Below are 12,754 nucleotides of genomic sequence, written 5' to 3'. Positions count from 1 at the left end.
TTTACAAGTTTGAAAGTTACTAAGTATTGACTATTATGATCATTCCCCCATTCAAAATCCCAGTTGCCCACAGCTTTTGAATCACCAGTTTCAGCTCTTTCTTGTTGAACTGTGCAAACACAGCCAAAGGAAGTCACAAATCATCTCCTCTGCCTTTCCAGCACCCTTTCCCCTTTATAAACACGCCCCTTATCAGGTGAGCAGACATCCATCTTTCATCTGACGTCTGCTTGTGACATCCAAGCATGGGGCACATCTGTGAGCTCCTCACAATTTTCCAGATGCTGATCAGAGAGCACCGAGGACAACCATCCCCCTCCCCTCATGCCAGAAGCCTTGCCCTTTTTATCCCCAAACACAGACACTGGAGACAGAGGTCACCCTTTGGGGCTTACACTTTATTTCACCAGAATGTAGCATGCTGTCAAACAGGAGAGGGGGATCATGGGCTTCATTCACATCTAGGAAATCAGCCCCAAATATTAGAATAAATAAATAAACACATGTGGAAGCTGCGAGGAGCCCCTGACTCTTGGTGAGGGGCTCCCAGCAGCCTTAGAGGTAGACTTGGGCATGGAGGAGGAAAATCTGGCGGCTAGTTTCGAGAGGTCCTCCAGACAAGGGGATTGAAAAACCACAAATAATAAATAACAATAATAATAATAAACAATAACCATAACAAAGTGTTAAATCAGCGTCCTCTTACACAGAAAATGCTTTCCCGGAGGAGCTTTCAAGGTTGTCTCCTGGGTCAGAAGTGCTGTGGCCCTCTCTACCTGGCTGAGTAGATTGCTCCCCTCTCCAGTCTAGATAAGCCAGTGGCAGCCTCAGGGAGGAATGCATTTGTTCAGAAATGGCAGGTGTTGATCCTCTTAGAAGGCCTGCTTCCTGACCCCTGACCCTGTCCTGCCCTGAGCCTTGTTCCTATGCTTTGAATCAGGCCGTCTCCCAGACTCCATAAAAAGCTCTGACTCATTGACCTAAAGGAATTCTGGTTCAAGTTTCATCGGTCCAAACTGTCCCCCGTGATTGTGATTCCCATCCCTAGACTGAAAGCCAGACCCAAAAACCAGCCAGTTGTTTTTCCCTTCTCCTGTCATATTACGTAGGGATGTGATAGAAAGAGCCCTGACTGGAAATAAGGAGAACTAACTGTCATTTTGTTCCAGGGCTTCTGCCAACTCTGTTTGCCTGGCAAAGGGCAGGAGAGGGGCCAAGACATTGCTTTCCCGAGAACAAAATGGTTTCCTAGGTAGGGCTCAATAACTGAGTCAGGGATGTTTTCAGTGATGTCCAAAATTTCATCTGGGTCAATTGCAGGCACACCTGGCTCCATACCTGTTGACCCTTGGTTGCAGGTAGGGAAGATATAAACCCAGGGGCTGCAGGCAGAACTCTTGGGCAGACTCAAATTGTAGATGGTAGGTGACGGGCAGAATGAAGCAGTCTCTTCCCTAGCATATAACAGAGCTCCCTTCCTTTTCCAGAGTCTGAGTGAATCAACTAATAAGCAAACCATCCATCTTGTTCTTCTGCCCTTTATGTCTTTCCATTTCCAGGTTTCCATTTCTACCCATTTCCCCAAGACTGATCATCTCAAGAATCCTCATTTGTCCTGGGGAGGATGAAAGGAGCCAGTGAGATGCCTCTTTTGTTCCTTTTGACTCCCTCCCACAGTGAGAGAGGGGAAGATTCCCTTTGTTAGCAGTTTAGTCTGAAATATTTCAGGAGAGTTGGAGTCTAGAACATGAGATCCCTTCTGCTTTTCCTCTCTCTGTCCTTTCCAACTGCCTTGCAACTCCTTCCTCCCCCAAAGAGCTGCCCCATCCAGAGGTGTGTCTGCAGCCTGGCTGCTCAGGTGTGTGAGCATTCTCCAACCCGGCAGCCAGGCTGGGAGCTGGAAGCTGCACAGGCCTGCTCTGCCAGGTCTCTGTACATTGCTGATTTCAGGAAGCGAGGGTAGGAGTCCTTCTCCATCAGTGTTCGCGTCTTCCCTTGAGCCTCATCAAAGCATGCAGCTGTGGCTCCCTGCAGGTTCCTCTGGGTGAGCTCTCTTGTTTCGTGGTCAATGTTCACCTGGGGAGGAAGGAAGAAAGAGTTGTCAGGATGGGTGGGGTAAAAGGACATCCTCCAGCCATCTCAAAGAAGGATGAGGATCCAGAGAAAAGTGCACAGGACTCCTTGGGAGACCTAGGAATCCAATCTCAATTTTCATGTGAAGTCAAACAACTCAGTAGTGGAAATATCAATAATAATAATAATAACTGGCATTGACAGACTTTATAATCTGCAGAGTACTGTATATACATTATCTCAGTGGAGCCTCACAACAATGCGATGAGGTGGGTACCTTGGTTACTGCCATGCCAGTTTTACAGAGGAGCAAAGTGAGGCTCAGAGAGGTCAGTGACGGGTCCAAGCACAGAGGTAGGATTGGAATCCAAGTCTTCCTAACTCCAAATCTGGTGTTCTGTTCTCCAGATTACGGGTGAAGTCAAAAGAACTGAACTTTGGGTTCCGTCTCAGAATGACCCACTGTGAACAAATCACTTTACCTCTCTCATTCCTATACCAATACTGCTGGAGAAAGAAATGGCAAACCACTCCAATGTCTTTGCCCAACAAAACCCAAATGGGATCACAGAGCTTGGTGCGACAGAACAGTAACAACCAATACCTACACTACCCTATCTCACAGAGATGTTGTGAGGATTAAACAAAATGGCACATCCAAACATATAGTGACCTATACAAGGTGGGTGTTATTGCTAGCCTCTCAGTGCCTATGTCTATATCTCTAAAACAAAGATTTAGAAATGCAGGGTAAGAATGCAATAATGGATGGATATTTGAGAAGCAGAAAGCACCTTATAGAGAAAAGGCAGGTTAGACCACTAGATGGCACAGTAGATAGATAGCCTGCTGGACCTTGGATCAGGAAGACTCGAGTTTCCCTGACTTCCTTCAAGCCCCAGCTAAAATCCACCTTGTGCAAGAAAGTTTTCCTGGTACTCCTCAATCTAGTGCCTTCCCTCTGAGATCATCTCCAGTTGATCCCTATCTATCTTGTTTGTACATAATCATCTGCATGCTACTGCCCCCAATAAGATTAGGAGCTCCCTTAAAAGCAAGGTCTCATTTGTTGTTCTTTGTAACCTCAGAGCTTAGCACAGAGCCTAGCACACAGTGGGGGCTTTAAAAAAATGCTTCGAAGCAGGCAAATCACCAGACTCAGCCAGATTATAATGCCTACTTTTTCTAGGCATGTGTATGACATGGAGCTCAAGGAGGCTGGTCATGCTACTGGTCTCGAATTCCAAGTGGCAATGAGCATAGAGATTATAGAATCTCACTCCGCCATTTATCAAAGAAGCAAAGCCAAGATTGCAATCCAGTCCCCTTGCCTTTGACACTAGCATCTTTCAATTTAAGGTTTCTATCTTTCTCCAGTGAAGGGAGCACATTATTATTCTTGGGAGGAGGATGGGAAGGGAGAGGAAGCCCCTTCTCCTGTCACCTCACCTCCCTGAGTTGTTCAAAGCCAGGCCCCACTAAGTCATCAGTTCAGGGCTGGTGTAAAACAGGAAGCCTCAGCCTCAGGGGGCAAGGCCAAGAGGTGGATGACCACTGACCATCTCCATTAACTCACCTCTTTCGGAGCCTCACTGCAGATGAATTCTTCAAAGATCTTTTGGGCCCTGGAAGCCAATTTGGTAGCTGACTGGATTTTCTTGAACTCCTCACAGGCTAGCCAGAATTCCAAATTCTCCTCACTGAACTCAGTCTTTAGGAAGGCCCGGAATGCAACTATCCCACCTGGAATAGAGAAAGGAAAAGGAGTGAGAGAGAGGGTCAGATTAAGGGATAGAAGAAAAGCAAAATGAGGCAATAACTGCAGTTAATGGGGCCATTACTACATGTAATTTCCTCCAGGCTGGCGGTTTACTTGATGTTCTGAACAAAGACAAGCCCCCATTGCCATTACTCTAAGGACCTCAACACCTAGGACAATGAGTCTGAAACACTTCACGTGCACACTCACATAGCATATGAAATATGCCATACTATAGACAAGATCATACTTACTCTTGCTGCTCAATAAATGATCAAAGGACTCCTTCCATCCTAACACATCTTCTGGAACAAATCTGTGGAACAGAAGACAAGATATTTTAAAAACACATCCACAAAATGGATTTCTTACCACGATCCTAGCCAGAGCTCTGGTAGGGAATCATATACTTTCATAGACTCACTCAGTAGTTCCTGGGCCTATCTCAGGAGAATGGGGCTTCTTAAGGTCAGGAACAAACATTTTTTTTGCTTTTGTTTTTGTATCAGTAGTGCCTAGCCTACTATTTTGCACAAAATTAATGCTTTGGTTGTGTGGTCTGGTTTTTTTGTTTTGTTTTTTTTTTTTTGATCCCAGGCAAAGCTTCCTAGTTTTTCCACAAAAAAATCACCTAAGAGTAGGGATGGTCAGTAGAACTAAAGCAAAACCTAGAACTTATCTGATAATCAATCTAAGGAAAGAACTCCATTCTGGGCCATCCTAATTTATTTTCCAACAAAAAGAGCCTCCATTTCCCAATGTGAATTCTACATATATCCTAAAGGTGATTTTCTAGCCATCTAGAAGTAGAATTCTTTTTAAATTCCACAAAGGTTTTGTTTGGTGTTTCTCTTGATTCTGGCTACAGTTGCAAGACATTTTCAATAGAAGACTTCTACTAACATAGCAGATTCATGAGTCTTTCTGTTAGCTGATGGTCTATAACCTGACATAACTCACATTAAATAGTTCAGTGACCAGTCAGACACAGGAGCTTAGTGATATGTCCTACTGAAAAATTTAGATAAGATATGCCAAGATCCCCTTTAATGTCCTGGTTTCTCTCTCTCTCTCTCTCTCTCTCTCTCTCTCTCTCTCTCTCTCTCTCTCTCTCTCTCTCTCCCTAGTTCTCATTCTTTTCATTTACTTCCATTCAGGACTCTGGTTTACCCCCACCGCACTCTCCTTCCCAAGAAGATTCAACTCCAGGCAGTGTCACTCATATCTAATAATACTTACTTTTCTTTGCTATGTTTGCTGCCCCACTCAAATTTGCTGACAGTCCCACTCTCAGTCCCCACTTCTGATTTATGAAGGAAGATTCCAAGACGGGTCTTGAACTCTTTGGCTCTGGAAGACAAAGGAAAAACATCCAAGTATTATCAAAGGGATCAGGGAAAGAGGCACTTAACAGGTTTATCTCTGTTCAACATAATAGCAAGAGAGGGTTTTGATAGCCTAAGAGAGAAAAAGATTATTTTTTTAGCTGGTACTATTTAAAAACCTAAGCAAAACTACCTTTCACTGCTATTGGAGATGTGACAACTCAGCTTTTGCCAAAATCTTTTTATTGTCATAAATGCTAAGAAAATAATATTTAAGCTTATCCTAGGAGGAGCTTATACTCTCTGACCTGCATGCTTACAAAATTCTATTGTATTATTCAATGCTTCAAAAAATGATCTGTGTGTATATAATTTGTGGGATTTATCAGGAGGAGGAGAAATGGAGTAGAACTTTGTGATTTCAGTGTCATAGAAACTCCCAGTAAGGAAATTTCCTCCACCAATGAAAATAAAGAACTCCTCAGACCAGGACTTAAAATTCTCTGGAAACACTGGAAGAGAAAAGGTCTAGGGGGTCATGCTGCCAGTATGTGTTGAGATGGCACTTGAACCCAGGCCTTCCTGCCCAAGCAAGATTGGTATTGGGCTTGTATACTTTTTTTGGTGTGTATGTGTATATGTGCATAAATATATATACATATACACATATGTATATATACACACACACATATATGTATATATATACCCAAATACATATATAATTTGAGAGAGATACGTGCATACACATATGTATTTGTATACATACATATATCTGCATGTATGTATATATTTCGATATTAAAGTCACACAAATTTCTGTGCCTTTCTGCCCCAGGGCACTTCTCTGTGAGTCCCCTTAATTCTAGGGTCTGGGGGACAATGTAAGAGCCTTCTCTGTCCCACTTCCAACTTTTTTCTTTCTTATCGTCTCCTTCCACAGCTACCAGCACCTACAGGATAGCTGCACACATTAAGCTCTCGGGAGCGCCTCTCTGAGAACAAGTGTGGCACCAGTTGCGGTGGTGACTGGGAATGTAATTCTTCTCTTACCCCTTTCACTAGAAACAGAACCATTCCCAGCAGGACTGCTTGGGACTAAATTCCAGTGTATGGGAATACCAACTCAGCTTCCCAGGAAAATTGCAGATGACTGCCCAGATTAGCCGAGCAGCAGGAGTAGCTGTTACTTGTCTTAGGAGAGATACAGAAACCTATAGGGGCTGTTCCCTACCTTCTTCGCATTACCCACAACTCCCTCCTCCCCAGTCTCCCAACTCTTTTGTGATTCTTGTCTCCTCTAGAGAGCATCTAATTAGTACTACCAGAAGGGGTTGTGTCTCCTGTTCTCTCCCATCTCGTGTGCCCCGTTCCCACCAAATCCACCCTGTTGCGTGTGGTTTCACTCCCCCTTTTACTAGCAAGTGACTGGTTGTCCTGGTACCGCCGCTAACGTTGCCATATAGTCCCGGACCAGTGCCTTGGCTTTTCTGGCCCTAGTTTTCCTCACCTGTAAAGTTGAACTAGACCATGGACAAGGTCCCGGGGGCAGCTCTGACACACCCACACCCCACCACTGTTTTCCCTTATTACTTGGGCGACTTCAAGCGGACCAAACAGCCGATCCCAACTCTGCAAACGCCTCTTACCTCTCCAGACAGGTGCTGGGGAATGCAGACAATGTCCGGCACATCCTGGCAGACACGGGGCAGCAGACTGGGGAGTAAGTGGTGGCAAGTTTCCGACCCTTTTCCCCCAGAGTCAGGCTCGTAGTGGCAGTAGCAGCAGCAGGAGAGAGTACGTTGCTTACACACACACTCGTGTTTGTTAGACTGAATGCTGCCAGCGAGAAGCCGCTGCTTTATAACACATGGGAGAGGGTTGAGGGAAGGAGGAGGGAAGACGGAAAAAAGGGGGGGACAGTGGGCTCAGGGACTCTGACCAATAGGAAGGGCCGCCGGGCCAAGCTCTGACAACGTGAAAGGAAGATTTGCCTCTCCGCAGTCATAACGGGAAGAGGGAGGCGGGGGTCACTTGGGGTGTGGAGCCAAAGCTGAGGCTCCGACAATCCCTTGCAAATCACATTCACAGCCAGTGACTGAATAATGAGACCAACACAGCTACTACCCCAGTCCTATGAATGAAATCCTCCAAGAAGCTACTGGGGAGGGAAAGAAGACCATAGAGAACGGGCTGCAGCTGGAAATTGTACTAGATGCAGGGCTTGAGAGGAAGAAAGAGTCCTTCCATCTTTGGGTAAAATCCAAGAAATCGTTTGGCATTGCCGAGTGGACAAGGTGTTCATGGGAGCTCTTCGGCTCACTGGGAAGGCTGACATTGTAAATGCTTCAAGGGCAAGGACCCAAGCTGCTTCTCCCATTTAATACTGTGCCCAGTACAATGCACTGTACTCTCCGGGGGCCTGTTGGACGTTTGTTGAATTAAATTAACTCCTAGATGGATTACATCACTCCCCTACTCGATAGACTCTAGGAGATCCCTATCATTATTAGAATCAAATATATATTCTATTTGGTTTTTGAAACCCTTCATAACCAGCCCCAACCTACCTTCCCAGCCTGTGATCTACACACTTTCTGATCAGGCCAAAGTGACTTTTTTTTGCTCTTCCTCACAAATGACTCTATCTTCTGTCTCCAAGCCTTTGCATTGACTCTCTTGAATAGCTAAATGCACTGCCTCCTCACCTCCACCCTCTTAGAATCCCTTGTTTCCTTCAAAACTCAACTCAAGCTACCCTCTTCTACATGAAGCCCTTTCTGATTTCCCCAGCTGTCATGACACCCTTCCAAAAAAGTTAACCTTGTAGTTCATTTATATATGCATAAGTTGTCTTCCCAAGAGGATGTAAACTCCTGGAAGCCTGAGGCACTTTCATTTTTGTATTTGTACACCCAGCATCTAGCACCATGTCTCATGCATACATACAGTAACTGCTTAATACATGCTTGTGGATCCATTGATTAATGAAATGTTAGAGCTGGAGGAGACCTGAGAGATCACCTGATCCAACCTTTTCATTCATTTTACAGGTGAAGGAACAGGGGCTCAGAAATAGAATGACTTGCTCAAGGTTGAGACTAGTCAGTCAATAAACATTTATTAAGTACCTACTATGTGCCAGGCACTGGACTAGATCTCAGGTCCTGAGACCCAGGCTATTGTGTTTCTACCACACTACCCTGCCATATGCAAGAATCCCAATTAGGCATCAGTGGGGCATTCCTCTCCCTCCTCCCACCTCAGCTTCCACCCTAGTACTTAACCCAAGTCCGTTACTGGTGAAGTATTTCACTGCTATTTCCTTAATTTTGTCATCTGTAAAATAAGAACAATAATCTGTCCAGTCCCCTCCCCCTCAAAACTCAGACTCATAACCCCCTAGGGCTGATCCCCTCTGTTCCCACCTCACATAAGGATGTCTTAAGGGTAAAAGAGACCACAAGGAGGGATGAACATTTTTAATTCATGGAACAATGGTGCTTTGTAAATGCACAATGTTTTAATTCAGTTAACAGAGGGACATGGGGGAGGCAGAGAAGAGAACATTGTATTGCAAAGTGTTAGCCCTAAAATGCAATTCTAAATGTTATATGCCTTTCTGGATACTGCCTGCTCCACTCTTGTATGTTTAGGGCCCCAATAGAGAGAGGAAAACCAAAGGAATAGTCAGCAGCAGCAACAACAGCTAATACTTCTATAGCATTGCAAAGTTTGCAAAGTGCTTTACAAACGTTATCACATGTGATTCTTGGAACAACCATGTGAGAGAGGTGCTATTATTATTCCAGTTCTACAGAAGAGGAAACTGAAACTCCAAGAAGTCAAGTGATTTGCTTAAGGTTACAAGGGAGGATTTGAATTCAGGTCTTCCTAACTCCTAATCCAAAACTCTATCTACTGTGCCAGCTAAACAAAAGGAAGTAAATGGGCAAGAAATAATGGGAAGGAACACAGCAAAAGGAGAAAAGGGTCATAATAGAAATAAGGACATGAGAAAAAGATTTTAAAAAATCAAGAAGAGAATAAGGGAAAAGTTAGGAAGAAGGAGACAGAAGGAAAAATGGAAATGCAAGATTGGAGATTGGCCATTATCGGAGCAAAATGTGGGAAAGGCTGCCTTTTCTAAAAACAGATTCCATTAGATGGTAAGTTCCTTGAGGGCAGGGCCTACACAGAGGCACTTAATAAGTGTCTATTGATTAGGATTCCCCTGCCTAGGTTTGTGACCTATGGAACAAGTCTATCCCAGAGGATCTATGACATCATAAAGGTAATGTCTTGACTTACTCATGAATTAGATTTGAGTGAGGCAGAGCTGCTAAAGTCATCAGCCTTTCTCTTTCCTGCAGAGTCATTGGAGTCCTGTGGCAAAACAAAGGTCCTTACCATTTGTAAAACCCTGATGCCCTCTGAAAGCCCCTCCTCTCAAATTCCTCTGAAACAGCTAGAGCAATCAAACATAGAAAAATGTAAATGGCAGCTCTTAGTCTAGGCAGAAAACCATATGCAAATGTATTCCCACCCTACCCCTATGAGTTGAACAAAGGGCTGATCCCAATTTTGCAGGTAAGAGAAAAGAGGCACTTGATTTGTCCTAAGACATACAACAAGACACTGACCAAGCTGGGACCTGGAACGAGATCTCCCGAATCCCCAATCTAGTGCTCCTTCCCACTGGACTAAAAGACAGCAAGTGAAAGAAATATAAATTGACAAACAAGTGAACATATCAGATAAAGCCAAGGACACAGAGCTCAGGGATGGGGAGGTGAAGAGCTCTCTGAGTTCAACCTTGCTGTTGCCATAGTTACCTCTTCTGTTTCCAGGCAGAAACTTTTTGAAGTTCACAATTGATCCCACTTTCTTCACCCAGCAGGATCTCCTCCCCATGTGTCCTGGAGACCAGCAAATCACCAGTGAATTGTAGCAACTTTGATACAAAATGACCCAGTTCTTCCCAAAGCCCTAGTTGGGTTGTCCTCTCTTTAGAGAAAGAAATGGTACAGAGGATGGGATGATGGTGGAAAACTATCCCATCCAAAATCTCACAACTAGACTGATGCAGAGGGAAGGTGAGGCTCTCATGTTCCATCTTCTAGGCAATGAACTGGCCATGTGACTTACCTTATCTTTCCAGAGGAAACAAGTTCCTCATTCCTCCCTTCTGCCTGCAGTATCCCTTCTACTGGTGAGTCAAAAGCCAAAAACAAGTGTTTCCTAGGTCTTTAATTTGACCCTTGCTCTTCTCGAATGGATTCTGCCAACAGTTCAAATTGACAGGGAAGGGAATAAGCATTTACACACTGCCTACTATGTGCTAGGCATGGTGTTAAGCACTTTTTACAAATATTATCTCATTTAGGACCCGGTTTTTCCTTATTTTACCAATAAAGAAACTGAGGCAGACAGAGGTTAAGTGACTTACCCAGGGTCACACAAGTTAGTGTCAAAAGCAGGATTTGAACTAAAGTTTTCCTGACTGCAATAATAGAAGTCCATTCACTACATCACTTAGCCACCTTTAAAGTTAGCTAAGTAGAAGGAGAAATGAGAGAAGAGCATAATAAAAATAGAGGGAAGACAGAGTGTACAGGAGGAGAGGGTGATCAATAGTCAATCAACCAACAGCATATGTTTTACAGTACGATATATAACAAACAATAATGGACAGAGGGAGTCATCCCTAGAGTCAATCAGACCCAGGCCCAAGTCTCACTTTTGACATGTACTGGCCATGTGGCCACTGCAAGCCACTTAACTTTTTGTGCCTCAAGCAAATAAGACTATAAAATACAAATGAATGGTCAGATGTGTATCATTGCAGATCTTTTTCATTCTGGAAGACCCTCACACACAAACACCAATGAAATCATAAGTTTAGACCCCCAAAAAATTACAAATACACCACGTGGGGAATACAAAAGAATACACATGGTCCTTGACCACAAGGAGTTCATAATATAGCAAAAAAGACAAAATCAGCCTTCCCTGAAAACTGGGAAGGGAAGAGGAAAATTACTAAATAATATTATATGAACACAAAGGGGAGAATGCTAAATGTGGACTGGTTACCGGAAAAATCTTCATGAAGAGGTGGAAAACATGCTGGGCTTTGAACGATGGGTGGGTGAAAAGGAGAGGAGAGGACACTCCTGGTGGAGTGGCCCCTTCTGAATAAAAGCAAGAGGGGTGGAACTGAAAGGATGGAGAGGAAACCAGCAAGCCAGAGGCAGAAGGGAGATGTAGGGGAGAAGCAGAAGCAGATCACAGGGGCCTTTGCAAACCAGGAACAGAAGTTTAGACTTGAAGCAGTAGGAGTCATGATAAGTTCCATAGTTGTACAGTACTGTGTAGAAAAGCAGCTCAAACAACTGGGGCAGTGTTAGAACTGAGACTCTCTTGGGGGGTGGGGATGAGAGATGGCCATAAAAATAAGTAAAAGAGGTAGTGCTAAGGACTAGTGGATGCCTTCCCCTACAAATTATTTTCATATATTTTATTTCTAATTCATCTAACAATGTTCATGTACATTTTGTCCCATCTGTTCCCTCCCCCCTTTATCAATCTAGTGTAAGCTCCTTAAAAGCAGGGATTTCTGCTTTTGTGCCTATCGCAGTGTCTGGCACACAGTAGGCACTTCGTAAATGCTTGTTCATTTATGGGTTGTTAAGCTGGCTTCCTCCCACCTCTGCCCCAAGATCTATTGCTGAATGAGAGATTCATTTAGCTCTACCCTCCCCGACCAGGGTGACCCCAGGGAGTTGACACAGTTCAGATTACACTTCTCCTTGATGATTGTGCCTGGAGCACCGGGTGCAGCGTACTCTGATTGCCTCTCACCACCCCAACTTTCCTCACTCCCACAGCAGGGAAATGACATCAATGTTTTTCTCTCTGATAGTTTTTCACGTCAGGCCACAGCCTCACATTTATTCTCTTTAGCACCCTAAGAGCCGCTTCTGGGACCCCCACCTGAGTGGAGGAAGGATGAGGGCTCAACACAGATCCGGGTTGACCAGGGCTTGGATGACAGATCTGATGAGATAGAGAACTACCAAGCTTTGCGGGCCTCTGCCTCCTGAGATTCTCCAGCATTTTCCCATCTGTCTTTCCTCCATGCTTTGCAGGCTCTCAGACTTGTCATGTGAACTATGTGACCTAAAGACCCCCAAAGGAGTCCTTAGTTTGTACAAATAGTTATGCATATGGAAGGGCCCTACTCCTACATCTTTGGTGTTTCCAGGCCTTTCCATCTGCCTTGCAATTAAACTTTCGTTTATATGTTGTCACCCCTCTAATTACAGTGTGAGCTCCTTGAGATAAGGGACTGTTGATAAACTTGTATTCCTAGCATATTGCTTAGCACATGGCAATTACTTCATAAAAATTTTTTCATTCATTCACTCATTCAAGAGTTCTAGGAATGGGTATTCTTTTTTAATTTTAATTTATTTTATATTTAATTTTTGGAATAAAGCAAGCATTTTTATAGCATAGTATAATAAAAAATATGATTGTACACGAAACTGTAAATCTATTATATACAACTTGCTATTTTTAAATCTATAATAAAGTTA

The 12,754-nt window shown here is 43.9% G+C and overlaps 1 protein-coding gene across 1 annotated transcript; it reads right to left on the bottom strand.

Annotated features, from left to right (window-relative positions):
• Positions 1 to 377: 377 nt before the first annotated feature.
• On the bottom strand, positions 378 to 7,021 carry RGS16 (regulator of G protein signaling 16). The gene is made up of 5 exons (XM_072648460.1): positions 6,803 to 7,021; positions 5,072 to 5,182; positions 4,087 to 4,148; positions 3,650 to 3,816; positions 378 to 2,076 (listed from the first exon to the last, which is right to left on the bottom strand). The coding sequence occupies exons 1-5, from the start codon at positions 6,844 to 6,846 to the stop codon at positions 1,855 to 1,857; spliced, it is 606 nt and encodes a 201-aa protein (XP_072504561.1). The 5' UTR covers positions 6,847 to 7,021; the 3' UTR covers positions 378 to 1,854.
• Between the last annotated feature and the right edge of the window lie 5,733 nt (positions 7,022 to 12,754).

Source organism: Notamacropus eugenii, chromosome 2 (genome assembly GCF_028372415.1).
Source record: "Notamacropus eugenii isolate mMacEug1 chromosome 2, mMacEug1.pri_v2, whole genome shotgun sequence".
NCBI lineage: Eukaryota > Metazoa > Chordata > Mammalia > Diprotodontia > Macropodidae > Notamacropus > Notamacropus eugenii.
This window is presented reverse-complemented; position numbering and strand designations above follow the sequence as displayed.

Coding starts and splice junctions, on each gene's coding strand:
- RGS16 (XM_072648460.1), bottom strand. CDS start 6,846: ATGTGCCGGACATTGTCTGCATTCCCCAGCACCTGTCTGGAGAG. Junction 4,149..5,071: donor AGCAAACATAGCAAAGAAAA/GTAAGTATTATT, acceptor TCTGTTCCACAG/ATTTGTTCCAGAAGATGTGT. Junction 2,077..3,649: donor GCAGTGAGGCTCCGAAAGAG/GTGAGTTAATGG, acceptor CTTCCTCCCCAG/GTGAACATTGACCACGAAAC.